Source organism: Schistocerca americana, chromosome 8 (genome assembly GCF_021461395.2).
Source record: "Schistocerca americana isolate TAMUIC-IGC-003095 chromosome 8, iqSchAmer2.1, whole genome shotgun sequence".
Lineage (NCBI taxonomy): Eukaryota > Metazoa > Arthropoda > Insecta > Orthoptera > Acrididae > Schistocerca > Schistocerca americana.
The window spans coordinates 196115120-196132566 of record NC_060126.1 but is presented as its reverse complement, the minus strand read 5'-3'; the positions used below and the strand labels follow the sequence as shown (position 1 = coordinate 196132566).

General features: G+C 37.5%; 1 protein-coding gene across 1 annotated transcript in view; it reads right to left on the bottom strand.

Moving 5' to 3' along the window:
- Positions 1-3115: 3115 nt before the first annotated feature.
- Positions 3116-17447, bottom strand: part of LOC124545321 (vacuolar protein sorting-associated protein 53 homolog) — a 158149-nt gene continuing 143817 nt past the window's right edge. The window contains exon 16 of the mRNA XM_047124222.1: positions 3116-3650. Within this exon, the coding sequence (XP_046980178.1) occupies positions 3459-3650 (192 nt within the window). The 3' untranslated portion in view covers positions 3116-3458. The remainder of the gene's footprint in view (positions 3651-17447) is intronic.

Sequence of the window (17447 nt, the reverse complement as noted above, 5' to 3'; positions counted from 1 at the left end):
CCTCGTAACTCAGTACCATCTGGGACTGAAGCAACTGAATTACATTCTCCGCCAGGGTTTTGATTACCTCTTGTCATGCCCTGAAATGAGAAATCTCCAGCCCCCTATCCTTCCCACCCCTCCTACCGTGGTATTCTGCCGTCCACTGAACCTACACAATATACTCATCCATCCTTACACAACCCCTGCTCCCAATCCATTACCTCATGGCTCATACCACTTTAACAGACCGATGCAAGACCTGTTTCATACATCCTACTACCACCACCTACTCCAGTCTGGTCACTAACATCACCTATCCCATCAAAGGCAGGGCTATCTGTAAACCAGTCATGTGCATTACAAGCTAAGGTGCAACCACTGTGCTGCATTCTATGTAGGCATGACAACCAACAAGCTGTCTGTCTGCATGAATGGCCACCAACAAACTGTGGCCAAAAAACAAGTGGACCACCCTGTTGCTGAACACGCTGCCAAACATGATATCCCTCATCTCAATGACTGCTTCACAGCCTGTGCCATACGGATCCTTCCCACCAACACCAGCTCTTCAGAATTGCGCGGGTGGGAACTTTCCGAGCAATGCATCCTATGTTCCTGTAACCCTCCTGGCCTCAACCTTCGTTAGTCACTGTCCTCACCCATCCAGCCTCCTCCCTGTTCCCATTCCAGCACTACACAGCTGCCATTTCACCGCCACACCCATTCTTTTACTTTCTTTTTATTTATCTCCTTTCCGCTACTTACCCTCTCCCCCCTCTCCTGCTCTCTGTCTAAACTGCAACACTTCACTGTCCGTCACTCCCATATACTATCCCTCCCCCTCCCCGCCCCAGCCTCCTCCTTACCCCCACCCAGTCGCCACTCCCATCATGCACTGGTGCTGCTGCTTGCAGTATGGTTTCATTTCTCTGAGACTGCAGACGTGTGTGCAAGTTGCGTTTGTGTGAGTGCGTGTGTGTGCGCGTGTGTCTACTGCTGACAAAGGCCTTAATGGCCGAAAGCTACAATTGTGTGAATCTTTTTGTTGTGCCTATCGCAACTCAACTCCGCTGTATGGTGAGTAGCAACTTTCCAAATAAAAAATAAGACTTTTAATTAAATGCATTGCTCACATTAAAAGCATGAACACGAAACTTATGAAACCTAATGCTACAAAGAAAGTTCTGTATTAAAATATCAAGCTATTCTCAGTTTTCCCACTTCTCTGTAAGTTTTATTGTTTCACACCTTTCTAGATGGGGATTTACAATATAGTTTGTTAGTTTTAGTTTCCTATTATTCGTAAATATAAATATAAATAATACCCTGTTCATAATGACTTTAGGATTGGTATCTACAAAGGAAGTAATGGGGTGAGATTCCTGCTGGAGGCATAGCGAGCATTCAACCAGCCTCATGGGCTTTGTGACTGAGGTCAGATGTCTGCGTTCCAGTTTGGAGCTGATACAGACACGATTTCTTCCAAAAATTTTGTTGGCGTAATATTTTCATCTAAATTTAATGTGAATAACTTCGCAATGTCAACAGAAAATGCATTTTTGTTGTTGCTAAAAGTAAAATGAAGACAGTGCAACTTTTCCAAAATATACTGATGCCAGTGCCATCTTAGTACATTCGATAATTTGCAAGTTTGAGCATGATTCTGAAACATAACACCTGTTCCATACGGTGTTTGACAACTATCTTCTGCACCTACATATGCTCCTGCTGAAGTGTCGATCTTATAGTAATTTTGGACATAATGTAAACATCTTTTGAGGAAATAGTCTTCTTTGAATTTCTCAAGCTAGAGCCAAATTCACTACGGAGTATACAGGACTGAGTAAATCTGGCAACAGTACTCTCAACCTACTGCACCCTTACATTGGTAAAAGTCTCATAATTGTGTTGTGTTGTGGTATGATGAGAAGGGTGTCTGGACGCTCTCACAGTTGATGGAAACAAAATTTGAGTGTGAAAAAGTATCATCAAAAAATAAATTCTTTAAGTTATAGCAAATTACAATGCTTAAACAGGCACTGTTGAAAGGGAGATATGCTCCAAAGTTCATTTAAATTGTGAGGAAATAATGTCATTGGTGGTAAGAAACACCCCCCCCCCCCCCCCCCCCCCCCAATCCCTCGATTACATATGGATGTATGTGTCGATTCCCTCAGGCCATACCATAAAATCAACACAAAGATACTTTTTGCAATATACATTTAGTTTCACATGGTGCTGAAAATATATCTTTGTGAACAGACCATGGCTTTAAAAATTACTGCACAGAGACATATTACTGATTTTCATTACACTAACAATATTCATTCAACATACTGTTTGTGTAGCATTTTAAATCATTAAAATAAGTAGATGGGAAAATAGTGAAACAGGTAAGAAGGCATCTGCGAGATGGAGAGACCAGGGATCAGAGTGGCCGCTGCAGAGAACTACACATAAAGGATGGACCCTGTTTCACACAGCCACAGGCATACAACACTGTTACCAACTGCATAATGAGGATTTAAGAATTAATACAATGCAATCAGTGTCCAGACGTGTCTTTTATAGTTCAGGTGTGGACTACTTGAATCATTGTACATTCATTCATTTTTTGAGATCCTACTTAAACTAATACTAATCTATGATAAATGCTTCAATTTTTTGGAGAAATAAATGGCAACACAGACGAGACTGTACGTGATTCTGGAGAAAACATGTTATTGTAATACCAGTAGTAAATAATTTTGTATGTCACAATATGCTTTACTTCCAAAATTACCCATCTACCTGTATTTTATTTACAATTTAAAACTAAATTAAAGGGTGCCAGAAGGCAACACAGCTCTCAGATCTGATGTAGTAAATGTATAAACTACATAACAGTAAAAAAATCACTATCTAGCAATAAAACATTTGAAAGCATACAGTGTATTTGTATGTTAGCTTTCAATCAATGAAACTGATTCAAACATTTTTTAAAGCACATGTAAAAATGAAGGGGACGGATACAGGGATCTCCCCCCCCCCCCCCCCTCCTCCCTCCCTCATCAAAAGAGCTCACTGCTTTATGCATTGTAGCTGAATAAATAACCACTATCATGTTAAGAGAAAAGAAGATAAATAAATACACACACACACACACACACACACACACACACACACACACACACACACACAACTAGGGGGAGATGCCCTGGCACAAATGGTATAATGGATAATAGGAAGCACACACTCTATGGCCCATTCACATTTTAGTGATTACTATTCGACTCTAGCACCAACTGTACTTTGGTACTGCACAATTTGTAGTTTATTCTACTTACTTAACAGAGGGAAAAGTACTGACTATGATTTTATTTCAAAACAACTACAGCTCCTCTTTTTGCACCAAATGCTCCTGATACTGCTATCCATATGTTACTGTTTAAGACTATTAGCACATGCCATAGCTGAGTCTGGCACTTTGGCTGAGTTCACAGTCTTTTCTTGATAAGTTTTTCAAGCTTCTTGATGCGACTCGACTCGTGGTCTGGGCTGCCAAGACCCAGAGGTGGCAGTGGAGAACCCGGTGGTCCAAGCATGGGACTACCTCCCAGTGGAGGAGGTGGTGGCAGTTTTTGGCGGAACAGTTCTACCAGCTGACTCTGCTCTGCCCGTCGCAGACCCTAAAAAGGAGAAATTCAAGTAGCCAATTTGAAGCTGGGTGAATGTCAAATGGCTGGCATAGTTCATTTCACTAAGAGCAATATGGAGAACATCTCAGCTGGAGAAAGGTGGAAGAAATACACAATGATATCCTTGGTAAGAGGCAGTAAATGCATACGGAAAGTCTGAATTGCAAGGATGAGTTAATCGACAATGCAGTTACTTAAACAAACTGCTACTCTTAAAATAGAAATTTTGATTTATTACAGAAATAAAATTAGCTTAATTAACTGATTATAATGGAAATAATTTTTTATGAGACTCTATGGCAAGTTCTGCATCTCATTTTTGTTAGGAAAGTTTTGGTCTCAATAATCTTGCAATGATGTACTGGCATATAGGATTTTTTTTACACATTTATGCATTTAAAATTTTGTAATAGCAACACTGCATTTAATTTTCTGTAGTGTCATTTTCCAGTCACTGTGCAAAACACTGATTTTTCTGCAACTTTACATCTACATCCAGACTCAACAAGTTATGTTAAGATGTGTGTGAGTTAGTTACATGTTCCATTGATCAAACTCACAGTAACCGTTACGACGTGGAATGAGTCAAATGCATAAGAAATACACAACTGAATGAAGCTTTTTTTTTTTTTAAGTTTAAAATTTTTGTTACCTACCCCAAGCCCTTAAATGGCACAAAATACATCTTTATACCTATAGATTTATTTATTCTGATTCAGGAATTCATCTATGGTACAGGAGGAGTTGTCAAGGAGATATGATTTCAATTTAATTTTAAAACTGTTACTGCTGTCTGTCAGACATTTTATTTCATCTGGTAATTTATCAAAAAGTTTTACAGCATCATGTTTTACCCCTTTCTGTACCAAAGACTGGTTCATGTTGTTGAGAACAAATTTCATTACTGAGTAAATGTACTGTGAGGCCGTTGTAAGAATTTCTAACCTTTTAAGGGGGTTGGACGTCGAATGGGCCGACTTGCAGCAGGAGAGGCACCACAGGACATTTTAATTTCCACCGTATATACTTTTACAAATAAATTCATAAAACTTTTTCAGCATGACCAGGAAGGATTCAGAATTCACACTCATAGCAGTGGAAGTTCGAAAACATAACAAAGTAATTTTTTTTACATGTGAAATTTCATCATTTTTTTTCACTTACTAATGGCTGCATTTGTTGCTGTAGGTACACTTTTCTTCATAAGTAAGAGAGACGCTTTGATGAATTTTGCACAGCCTACAAACCATACTTGAAGGTGTATGAAACTCTAGAATTTTCCAAATATATTAAAAACTGTGGTAAAAACTGAGGTAATTAACTACAAAATTTGTGTTTTTTCTAAACATGAAGTTAAAAATATAACAGCTCATTCATTTTTTCATAAATTAAATAAATTCTAGAGTTTCATACACCTGTAAGTATGGTATGTATGCTGTGCAATATTCATCGAAGAATCTCTCTAACTTATGAAGAAAAGTGTACCTATAGCAACAAATGCAGCCATTAGTAAGTGAAAAAATGATGAAATTTCACACGTAAAAAAAATTACTTCATTTTGTTTTCGAACTTCCACTGCAATGAGTGTGAAACCTGAATCCTTCCTAGTGATGCTGACAAAGTTTTATGAATTTATTTGTAAAAGTATAGACACTGGAAATTAAAATATCCTGTGATGCCTCTCCTCCTCCAAGTCGGCCCATTTGATGTCCTACCCCCCTTAAAGAGATGCCTACAAGATGCACGACTATGAGCCCCACACATTATTCTGACCACTTTCTTCTGAGGAGTGAATACTTTTTGTCTAAGTGTTGAGTTACCCTAAAATATCATTCCGTATGACACCAGAGAGTGAAAGTATGTTAGCATGCTAATTTCTATATCCTCAAAGTTAGCAATTATTCTGATTGCAAAAGTTTCTGAACCTAGTCGCTTTAGGAGATCCAAAATATGAATTTTCCAATTAAGATTCTCATCTATATGTACACCCAAAAACTTAGTATGTTCTATCCTGGCTACTGACTTCTGTTGATGTGTTAAATTTATTGAAGGAACTGTACTCCTTGCAGAAGAAAATTGGCTGTACTGTGTTTTTTCAAAGTTCAGAGCAAGCCCGTTCACAGAAAACCAATCAATAACTTTTCCAAAGATATTTGTATCATTTCCTATTGGAGTTTCCTTTACTGGATTAATAATGATGCTTGTATCATCAGCAAACAGTGTCAGTTTAGCTTCTTGTTTCAGATAAGAAGGGAGGTCATTCACATATATCAAGCACAGAAGGGGACCCATGATTGAACCTTGTGGAACATCTAATGTAATTCCCTCCCCCGTAGACGAAATGTCATTTAAAGACACTTTTTACTAGCTGTTCTGTAGACGTGACTTAAACCACTCATATGATGCTCCATTTATGCCATAGAATTGTAATTTCTGTAACATAATGTCATGGTTCACACAACCAAATGTTTGGACAAGTCACAGAAAATTCCTATTGGTGACATTTTACTATTTAAAGACTCTGTTATGTGGACAGTGAAACTGTATATTGTTGTCTCAGTGAAACAGCATTTTTGAAATCCAAACTGTGATTTAATAAGTATCCCATTACTGTTGAGATGGTTAACCACTCTAGTACATTATTTTCTCGAAGATTTTTGAAAATGTTGTAAGCAAGGATACTGGCCGATAATTATTGACATCTGTGGTGTCCCCCTTTTTGTAGAGAGGCCTGACAATGGCATATTTTAACCTGTCTGGGAATATACTTTGAGTTTGTGATGCATTACATATGTGACTCAGAACATCAGCTGTAATTGCTCCACATTGTTTTAATATCTTATTGGAGATGTCATCTACTCCAACAGAACATTTATTTTTCAAAGATTTAATAATTTTACTTATTTCACAAGAGGTTGTTACGTGAAACTTAATCTGACAAAATTTTTTCAAAACAGACTCTTCCATGTACTGCCTGGCTTTTTCTCTTGAACTGTTCTCACCAATTTTTTCTCCTACACTTAAGAAATTGTTGTTAAATACATTAGCTACTTGATACTGTTGGTTAGGATGGTCTCGTTCTACTTAATAATAATATTACCTACCCCAGTGGTTACTTTTCCTATCTCCCTTCTAACAACATTCCATACTGATTTTATTTTATCACCCGAGTTGTTAACTTCATCTCGTCTTTACTAATTCTTGCTGCCTCACGCAATTTTCTTTTCCTTTCTGAAGACACTTTAATAACTGTAGTGATCCAAGGTTTTTTTTTGAAAACTGTTTGGTGTTACATTCAGTCATTTTTTGGGGCAACAGTGTTCAAAAAGGGATATAAATTTATCAAGAAATATGTTGCATTTATTATTGGCATTTGGCTCATTATATACAGCTCCTCAATTAACATTCTTAAACTTTCTCTGAAATGCTCTACAGACACCGAGTTGACCAGCATTACACTTTCACTTAATGGTTTCTGTACTGTACACCCTGCTAAGCTTTGTAAGTTAATCAGTTGTGCATCATGGTCTGATAATCCATTTATCACAGGGAAATCATGTGTTAGTTTTACATCCTCTTGTTGCACAAATACATTATCTATTAGAGTGCTACTTTCTTGAGCTATACGTATAGCGAAATTAATCACTGATTCTAAGTTATATGTCATTAATAACACTTCACTTTTCCTATCAGAATTGCTTAGAAAGTTTACAATGAAATCATCACCGATTAATAACTTCTTTTTGTCTGACAGACAGCATAATAGGGAGTCAATAGCTCCCAATCTCCTAATGGGAACCTGTACACTGTTTCTAATATCAACACTACATTATCTAGTTGTAGTTCTCATGTACAAACTTCAAGAGTGCTGATCAACACAAAATTTGCTTATTTCCACTGTTTTGTTCTTATACCCTTGTTTTGTGTAAATGGCAACTCCTCCTTTATGCATGCTAGATCTGCAAGTGTAAGATGCTAAATTGTACCCATTTATACTGACACTTTCCATCCCCACAGTTAAATGGTGATCAGACAGACAAAGTATATCAATCTCATTTTTGAGATCATTTAAACACAGCTCATCTACTTTATTTTTCATTCCCCTGATACTTTGATAAAGTAAATTGATACTACCCTTAGCTTTATCCCTAGTTCTTGTACATGAAGCTTCTTTTATTATATTTTTCTTGATTATTGTCTTTCTGGACTTTGGCTTTAACCTAAAAAATCTGTCTGCCTGGTCCTGTTAACTACAGGTATCATCCCTTGTGAGACTGTGGCCCCCCTGCTAATAGAGAAGCTAACTTATCTTTCCCCTTATTATTTAGGTGCAGGTCATGTGTAGTGTATCCCCACCTGCCAATAGCATCAACTGGAACAACACTCATGTGAGATTTTGCTGGTGTCTGGGGCATCCTGTTCAGCTCAGTGTTAACATGCCTTACAGCAGTGTTTACCCAGGGCTGATCATGGCACTGAAATACCTCCACAAAACCAACATTTGTGTGATCAATTTCTGCTCCTATTTTGTCCAGGTCACTCCTAATACTGTATCTTGGATTCATGGCCAGGCTGTTTCCTGCTCCCCCAACTATAATTACCTGATCTTCCTTCTCAAAGCCCCGGTGCAGCTGTCACCTGGCTAAGGCTAGCAATTGGTTTCACAAAATTTGTCCTTCAACTAATTTCTCTTGAAGCTGCTGGCCTACACCCCTTCCATGACTGCTACCTAGAAGCAGAATTCTTTTTTTCCTATTATGGTTTGATCCCGACCTGTCTTTTTTTAAAAGCTACTATTCTGCTTCAACCTAGATTCAGCTACATCTGGATGAGGCCCTTACTCCACTACTTTGGATAGCAAGCCAAACTGATTTATTAACAGAATTTTTAAAGTTTTTTCAACAATTTCCCTTTTTTACCCTTTGCTTGCTACCTTTCACCAGCACCTCATCTCTTTTTCCTCCCTTGGCCTACATAAGTCCAAATTCACGTCTTCTTATTCAACTTTAAGGGCACAAATCTTTGCCTCCTGTTCAGCAATTTTTTTGTCCTTACTAGATAACCTACATTGCCATAGGAGAGCCTCATTATCTACCCCCGTTTCTTTGCCGCTACATTCTCCCCAATGAAACTATAACCTACAGTCTTCACAGAACATGCCCACCATCAAATTTCTATGGCAACCACCACATTTGTCACACATGGTTTGATAGAAAAATTTACACAAAAGCAGAGAATAACTTGGCACAGGATCACTGAAGTTTCGTAGTCTGTACTAATCTAAACAAACTTTTAAACTTACTTTCAAAATTTCTAATTAACTACCTAAAGTCTGTATGACAGATACGAATTAATTTAACTTTGTACCACTAGTCTGGTCAAAAAAATAAAGATGTACACTTGCCCAAAATTTATGCCTAAAAATGTAAACAAAACTAACGACTATCGACCTTTACGAAATACTTTCTTTTCGATCTAAATAGGCTCAGAAAAGTGAAACCTTCAATAGACTGTGTAGCGAAGAAGTAAATGCACTAGTCTAAAATGTAATATTAACTAAATTAGCACTCATTTTAATATTAATCGCTTAACTTAGTGAGAGCTTTGTGGACATGTGTCTGCCAGAGATATTAGCACTACTGCATATGCTGCATATGTAGAGGACTTCATAATCATTTAACAATAAGCTTCTGTACGTGCTCACAATTATCTGTTTCTACCATCAGGGACATTTTGTGAATTATCATCATCATCGTCATCATCATCCATTGGACATACACTGCTGGAAAATGCTATGTCCAGAACTCTACCAGCATTTCAATCTTCCCAAGTTAGATGTCTTCAAGTGCCTCTTGTTTGTTTTTCATTGTCATCTGTACAATTACCATCAAGTTGTTGCGTTGGTTCTCTCTTATAGTCTAAGATCTCAACTTAAATTGATCTTCCCTCATTGAGTCTGTTAATAAAATGTGTATTTTATACAGTACAGTGTGTAAATAAATGTGCTACGATTGCCATCCCATATTTCTGCGCAGCTACTATTAATTAAAAATTATTTAATTAAATTAATAGTGAATGTTATACAGTTTCTTAAAAAATTTAGCATCACTCAAGAGTAAACATTGCAAATAAAATATCAAAGTATAGTTGCATACATTTTCCCAGATAACATGAAAGGTTGCCAGGTGTAAACAGGTAAGTATGTATTAGGAAATTAACCTCATGAAGTTCCTTACAAATTACAAATATCTGTGTGTGTGAAAACTATGACAGTTCTACGTATATACATAAGTATCTAAAAACTAGGACGATTCTACATCGAGTATACATGAGAAGGAGGTTGAGCAAAGAAAAAGAACACAAACAAGAGTGGAACTGATTGTGATAGTCATTTAAGAAAAGTCAGTATAATAAATACTCTGATAAAGTGACGAGCTGTAGGATAGTGGGACTTGAACAGTCAATGTAAGCATATTATATACTGAATAGTGTATACAGACATGGTATCCACGGGAAGTGTAGAAGTTGATAAGTAGAGGAGGACTGTACAGTTTAGGTGAAGTATTAAGAAGTATATGCGAAGTGTTGCTGTTGTGGTACTGTGAACGGCTGAAAGCAAGGGGAAACTACAGCCATATTTTTTCCCGAGGGCATGCAGCTTTGCATGGAGAGCTGCATCAAACCAGTCTCAGGACTGAAGACCACAACAACAACAACAACAACAACATGCGAAGTGTAGAGAAGATTTGTAACTTTCCCAGAAAATACTTAATTACAATATGCATAGGAACGTATAAAGGAATAATGAACCATGAGGCCTACTCAGAAAGGATGAGGAGGGGGTGTACGTGGCATTTGTTACGTATATAGGGCAGTTGTACCTACATGGAGATAGGACGACCTGTGGCCCAAGAAACAGGAACGTTCTATAAAGGGGCACACCTACCAAAATGGAAAGAGGAAGTGCTCTCATACGGTCAACCCACAGGCAAGGTATAGGTACTGATCTTAGGGGAAAGGGAGAGTATCGCGACAGAAGTCACAAAATTTTGTATGGATTATTCTGGAAAGTTTGCATTCCATGTACCACAAGCATTTATATTTTTTATGTAAGTTTACGAGTGTCGAAAGGAACACTTTCATGTTTCCCAGAGTTCCTCCAAACTGCAACAGATAATGAAGCTAGTACATACTAAAGAAAAAGTAGTACAGAGGATAGAAACAGAAAATAGAATACGCAAGTGTCATGTACACCTGCAGTTTATGATTAGAAATAAGGAAAGAGTGTTGTTGTGAGTGATGCTATGTACATAATGATTATGTATAAAATATATCGTGTACGATCTGAGGGGGGGGGGGGCTATTTAATGTTTCGAGAATTTCTGCGCAAATTCTAGAATCACTCAGCCTTTCACCATCTCGAACACACGATATTTTAGATGTGACTGGGAGAAAGGAACCCTATCTACTGCGTGTCACGTGTCTGCGTGTGCAGGTTTGAAGTTTGTTGTAGAAGATGGTAGACACAGCGGTTGAAGCACCGACAAGTACTTGTCGGTCGCGCCATGGAAGTCGTAACGAAAGGGCACGGCAGAACCAAGGAACTTCTGTGGTAATCTGTGCTATTGTTTATCTATGACTATTGTTAGTGATGAAAGAATAATTGAGTGGAAAAAGATTTTTAGTAACTTTTAACCTGAACATGCCAGAGGCAAGACAGGTGTATGATTTTTGTATAATAGAGTTGTGGTTAGCAAGCCAACTTTGTTGTAAATGTAACGGTGTTTCTAAGATTTGGATATGCGAGGAGACTTACTTAACAGTATTTATTCATGTGGAGAGTGAGATTTGTAAAAGGTTGATGTTTAAATATATGTCATTAAGTGAAGCAAAAGAAAGTGTGTATGTTACTTATTTTTATAAGTAGACAGAGTCTTGAGAAATTCCTGTTCCCAGCAATATACTGCGAAGAAGAAGAGAAAGGGAGTTTGCAGCAGCAAGCTAACCAGCTAGGAAAGTCGGCTGACCATTTCAAGTAAGTCGTATCGTTAAAGAAGTGGGAGTTCACACACATACTTCACCGCTTTAAGTCATTCAAAATGACTGTGACATGCTTATCCAGATGACTTCTGTAGCTGTCAGGATAGACTTTGCTTAAAATTGTAATAAAACTATCTTAACTATTGGGGTTACTATTAGGATACCAAATTTACAAAAAGGGCAACATCACTTTCCAAACACCACTTTCATAAAGTTACTATCTTCTCAATGATTTACTCACTTTTCATAGTTACACTCGTTTTGGTCACATTTAATTTGTGTGTACAATCCAAATTTTGAGTAAAGACGAAGAGGTAGTGTACAAAGATCGTGACGATGTCCTCCAGAGATGGGAAGAATATATAAAAGAGCTATATGACACAAATAGCAAACCAGAAACTCTGGAACTTGAATCACACAACAGTGTAAGTGATGAAGAGAAAGGACCAACCATCATAATGGAAGTAGTAAAGTCTGCCATTGCTGCAATGAAAAATGGCAAAGCAGTAGGTACAGATACAATACCAGGAGAAATACTAAAATGCTTGAACCACAATGGAATAAGAGAAATATTGAGGTTATGTAATAAAATATATGACAGTGGTGAATGGCCTGAGGACTTCTTGACAACAGTAATGATTCCATTACTGAAAAAACAAGGAACCAAGAAATGCAGTGAGCACAGGACAATCAGCCTCATTTCACATGCTGCCAAAGTGATGTTAAGAATAATTAATAAAAGACTTGAAAAAGTAATAGAGGAGAATCTCGGCGAGGAGCAGTTTGGGGCTCCTACGAATCTTGGGAGAAAGGTTTATTGAAAAAGGAAGAGACCTATATATGTGCTTCATCGATTTAGAAAAGGCATTTGACAATGTGGTTTGGGACAAGCTGGCGACTATTATGAGGGAAAAGGGAGTGGACTGGAAAACCAGAAGACTTATAAACTCATTATACCTTAATCAAAAAGTTTCAGTTAAAGTGAGAGGAGAAAGTACAAACTGGATCAGACTAGGGAAAGGAGTAAGACAAGGATGCTGTTTATCACCTACTCTTTTCAACCTGTACTTGGAAAATATGATTGACCAATGCTCATTAGATGACAAGGGAGTAGAAATTGGAGGAAGAAGAGTAGGGTGCTTGAGATTTGCTGATGACATGGTCCTTCTAGCCACAGGGGAAAAAGAATTACAGGATTTGGTGGACACCATTGCAACTAGCGGAAAAAAATATGGAATGAAAATTAACACAAATAAAACAAAAGTATTGGCAATAGGAGGAAATAAGGAAATAAAAATTGTGCTGAATGGAGAAACACTAGAACAGGTGCAAAATTTTAAGTATCTTGGAAGCAGGATAGACACCAACTGGAAGTGCACCACAGAAATTAAAACAAGGATAGTAATGGCAAAAAGAGGCATTTTATAAGAAAAGGAGAATCTTCTGCAGCGGTCTGGACAGAGAACTCAGAAATAGACTCATAAAATGTCTTGTATGGAGTGTTCTTCTATATGGCGCTGAAACATGGACTATGAGGGAAAAAGACAGAGAAAGGCTGGAGGCTTTTGAGATCTGGACATGGCGGAAGATGGAAAGAATAAGTTGGATGGACAGAGTAAAAAATGAAGAGGTACTGAGAAGAGTCGGAGAGAAAAGACAGTTACTAGATGTAATAAAGAGAAGAAAAAGAAATTGGATTGGGCATATATTACGAAAGAATGACAGACTGATAAAAACAATTTCAGATACTGGATGACATGATGGACGGTACAACGTACAGCAGCCTTAAGAAGGAAGCAATGGATCGCAGAAAATGGAGAGGCAAAGGACCTGCTAATATAGCAGATAACTGATGATGATGATGATCCATACCCTGAGCACACCATCGTCCCACCTTTATATGGTATCTAAACATTTAAGTAGCACACTGTGGAGTTGGACCAAATAGTTATTTCAGAGTATCAGTTATCACGGTTACAGTTATATTTTTTATACCAGTTACTTTTAATAAATCTTTATAACTGTCAGTTATTTTTACTACCAAATTTCCCAGACAGGAGTACTGTTAACTTTTGAGTGTCCACGAAATGTGAGCTGCTAGATTTCCCTCAGCTCACGTACATACAAACTCAGACTTTTTTCTCCAATATATATCTTTTGGGATAGGAATTTCACTTTTGTCACTTAATCTCTAGGCTTTTTTGAAGAACAATATCTTAAAGTAGTCGACTGAAAGTGTCTCATGCAACAGTTCATTTTGAAACTTGTTTTGATTTTCTATTTTTTTATTTTTTGTGCTCCTACAGTTGAATCTGTAAAGCATACATTAAATTATTTAACTTTTTTATTTGGTTTGGTAGTACTCAAAAAAGTAGGAATAGACCATAAAGATAGAAAAATGATATGGAACCTGTACAAAAACGAGACAGCAGTTATCCGTGGACGGACAAAACAAGAAGAGGTGCAGATACGGAAAGGTGTCCGACAAGGTTGCGCACTATCCCCTGTTATCTTTAACGTATACATTGAAGAGGCGCTGAAAAAAGTAAGGGAAAATTCACAGACAGGTGTAGTAATTCATGGCCAACGAATAGATATGATAAGATATGCCGATGATATAGCTGTCCTGACTGAAAGTGAAGAAGATCTTGTAGTCCTACTGAATAGAATGGATAAAGTTATGGGTGAAGAATATAATATAAGAATTAATAAAGCAAAAACAAAAGTAATGGCATGCGACAAAGAAGATCAAGTGAAAGTCCATATTCATGTAGGCAATGAACTGCTTGAACAAGTTGATAAATTTACTTATCTGGGCAGTAATATTACAAGGGATGGAAGGAGCAAGGCAGAAGTGAGAAGTAGAATAGCTCAAGCAAAGGCTGCTTTTAACAAGAAGAAAAACATATTAACATCTAAGAGCATCAGCCTTGAAACCAGGAAGAGATTTTTGAAATCATATGTGTGGAGTGTGGCATGCTATGGGTGTGAAACATGGACTCTCGGGACAGAGGAACAGCAGAAGCTAAATTCTTTTGAAATGTGGTGCTATAGACGCATGCTCAAAATAAAATGGATCGACAAGGTCACAAACGAAGTGGTTCTGGAAAGAGCAGGTGAGAAGAGAAGCTTCTGGAGTTTCATTGTTAAAAGAAGAGTGCAATTTACAGGCCATCTATTAAGACATAAAGGACTCCTGAACACAATCATAGAGGGATATGTCGAGGGAAAAAGACCAAGAGGAAGACCACGACTGAGGTACATGGATCAAATCGTGAAAGATGTGGGATGTAACACCTATAAAGAAATGAAGAGAAAAGTTGAAAGACGCACAGAATGGAGACAAGCTGCCATTGTAGCTGTTGCAAACCAATCCTTGGATTGACCACTACAGAAGAGAAGTTGTGCAAGCTGACATCTGGAACACTTTAAGGGCAATAACAATCCAGTTATTTGTATACTCAGTGGAGCTCCCTGGTAACCAATGGTCGTTTCTGCAGAAGTAATCAAATGTTCATTCAACTCTAATATCTATCCACCCTGCATATCATTGTCTGCTACGACCTGCTGGGGTCCAGGACACAGTTACCAGCTTCCGGGTTACTTGCAGTGGTAGCCCGTGACTTCCTAATGGTCACTCTATGTAGTTAGATAGCATGGAAGTGTAGTACACACTCTGATAAAAAGATGGCACGCAGTCTCACAGTTATTAGCAGAGTATCTACTGGGTGGTTCGTCCTTCTGCTCTGTTCATTTATTGCTGGTCAGATCTCAGATAATATGAAAGCACAGAATGCACTTTAGTAAACAGTTATTAAAATAATTGCTAGTAACGTATGAGTGGTTATTACAGTGGTTGCTACTTCTGAATAACGGCCTATCTCTATCAGTAAAGTTATTTTTGGCCACCTCTAGCACACTGACACTTGTAATCTGATTTAATGTGTTGTTGCTGTTGTTGTTGTTGGAGCTCGTCATTGTTGCCAGCACTGACACGAGCAGTCAGTGTGTGTTGGAACCCATGTTAAGTGTTAGACAGTGCCAGACCACAATGTATATCGCTTTATGCAGAAGGTGGTAATGCTTCTATTAATGTTTTTTTGCAATGTGGTTTATGAAGAACTGGTCAAAAGTACTATATTTTCATAAAAGTGTACTGTTTTCATTAACAAACGATAAGTGTTATTGCCCACCATTTTTATGTACTTGCAAAAATGAATTATCATGAAGATACTCACAACTGTATCACTGAGTAACTAAGTAACATTACTAAAACAAAATGTGCTTCTTGCGTGTAAATGTGTTGATTGATAATATGATGCCAGTACTTTTAAACTTTCTTGCAGTACTAAGTTACAAAATATTCAAAACTTACTCATACAATAATCAATAATGAAGAATTAGTTCTGGCAACACATAAGTGATTAACCACTGTCAAATAGTTAGTTCACTGAAAGAATTTCAGAGCATACTATGAGTATTTTTGACTTTGTGGTAAGTTATTCGGAACTCACCTTGCTACCTATGTAGTTAACACTTTCATATATAGTCTGTTGAGGTGCGGACAGTGAGCTGTTGCAGTCCATGTACTGCAAAAAGGTGAATGTGTGATGTAAAATGTGCTGTGCTCTGACTGAACGTAAGTGAATGTACATATGTACCATACACGTTTCCTTTAATAATGTGTCACGTACAGATGTGAGCAATGTGGCCAAATAAACTACACAAATATGCCATTACTAACGAGAGGCACTTAGTAGTACCCTTTTTCTTTCCATTTTTCTGAGGAGCAGTGCATGAAACAGAGAAAAAGGACATTGGACACTGCACTGAAAGCTTCATGAAGGACAATGTGAAGCACAAGTCACCATGTTCATTTACTGATACCAACATGATAAATTAGACTAGTATTTTATGATTCATCAAACATACCTGTAAAGATGTTTTAATGTTTCACATAATAATAACTAAAATTGCTTCACAGTACCACTGTCATAATAATTTCAAATCATAAAACATCCCAGATAAAAGTAATACCATGGAGGGAAATCTTGTGTTACTGTTCTGTAGTCACACAAGTAGTTCCAAGCTTTATGCTTATTTACAGTCATGCTGATTCCAGTGACTTGCTAGCCATAGTGTAATACAACAGTAATGTGTGTTTCCTCCTATTTACTCACAATGTTGCTGTTGTGGTCTTCAGTCCAAAGACTGGTTTGATGTAACTCTACATGCAGATGTATCTTAATGCAAGCCTTTTCATCTCTGGATATTAAACCTTGATCTCTCTCTCTCTCTCTCTCTCTCTCTCTCTCTCTCTCTCTCTCTCTCTCCTCTCTCTCTCTCTCTACCTATCTATCTATCTTGGCCCCACACTACCTTCAATTACCAAATTAACAATTCCTTCTTTAGCAGTGATGCGGTTGTTTCATCATTCCACATGAACGCGAGAATATAATGTTGTTGAACATTATTTCAGTGCATCATAAGTAAACAGTTGCCCTTTTATGAATCATTTTCTATGTATGTGAAATTTATTGGACAATATGAGCAAATCTTCCCAGTTAAAGCGTATTAATTTTATGAACTTATAGTTAATGGTCACAGATTTACAGTTTTGGAACAGATCTACGGTGGGAGCATTTTTTTCACTGATTTCGGATAGATTTTGATGAACTACATGTAACTGCAGAGGACAGTCCTCACTTGCTCAAAGCAGTTGTCTTTATAGATCCTCCAAAACTGCAG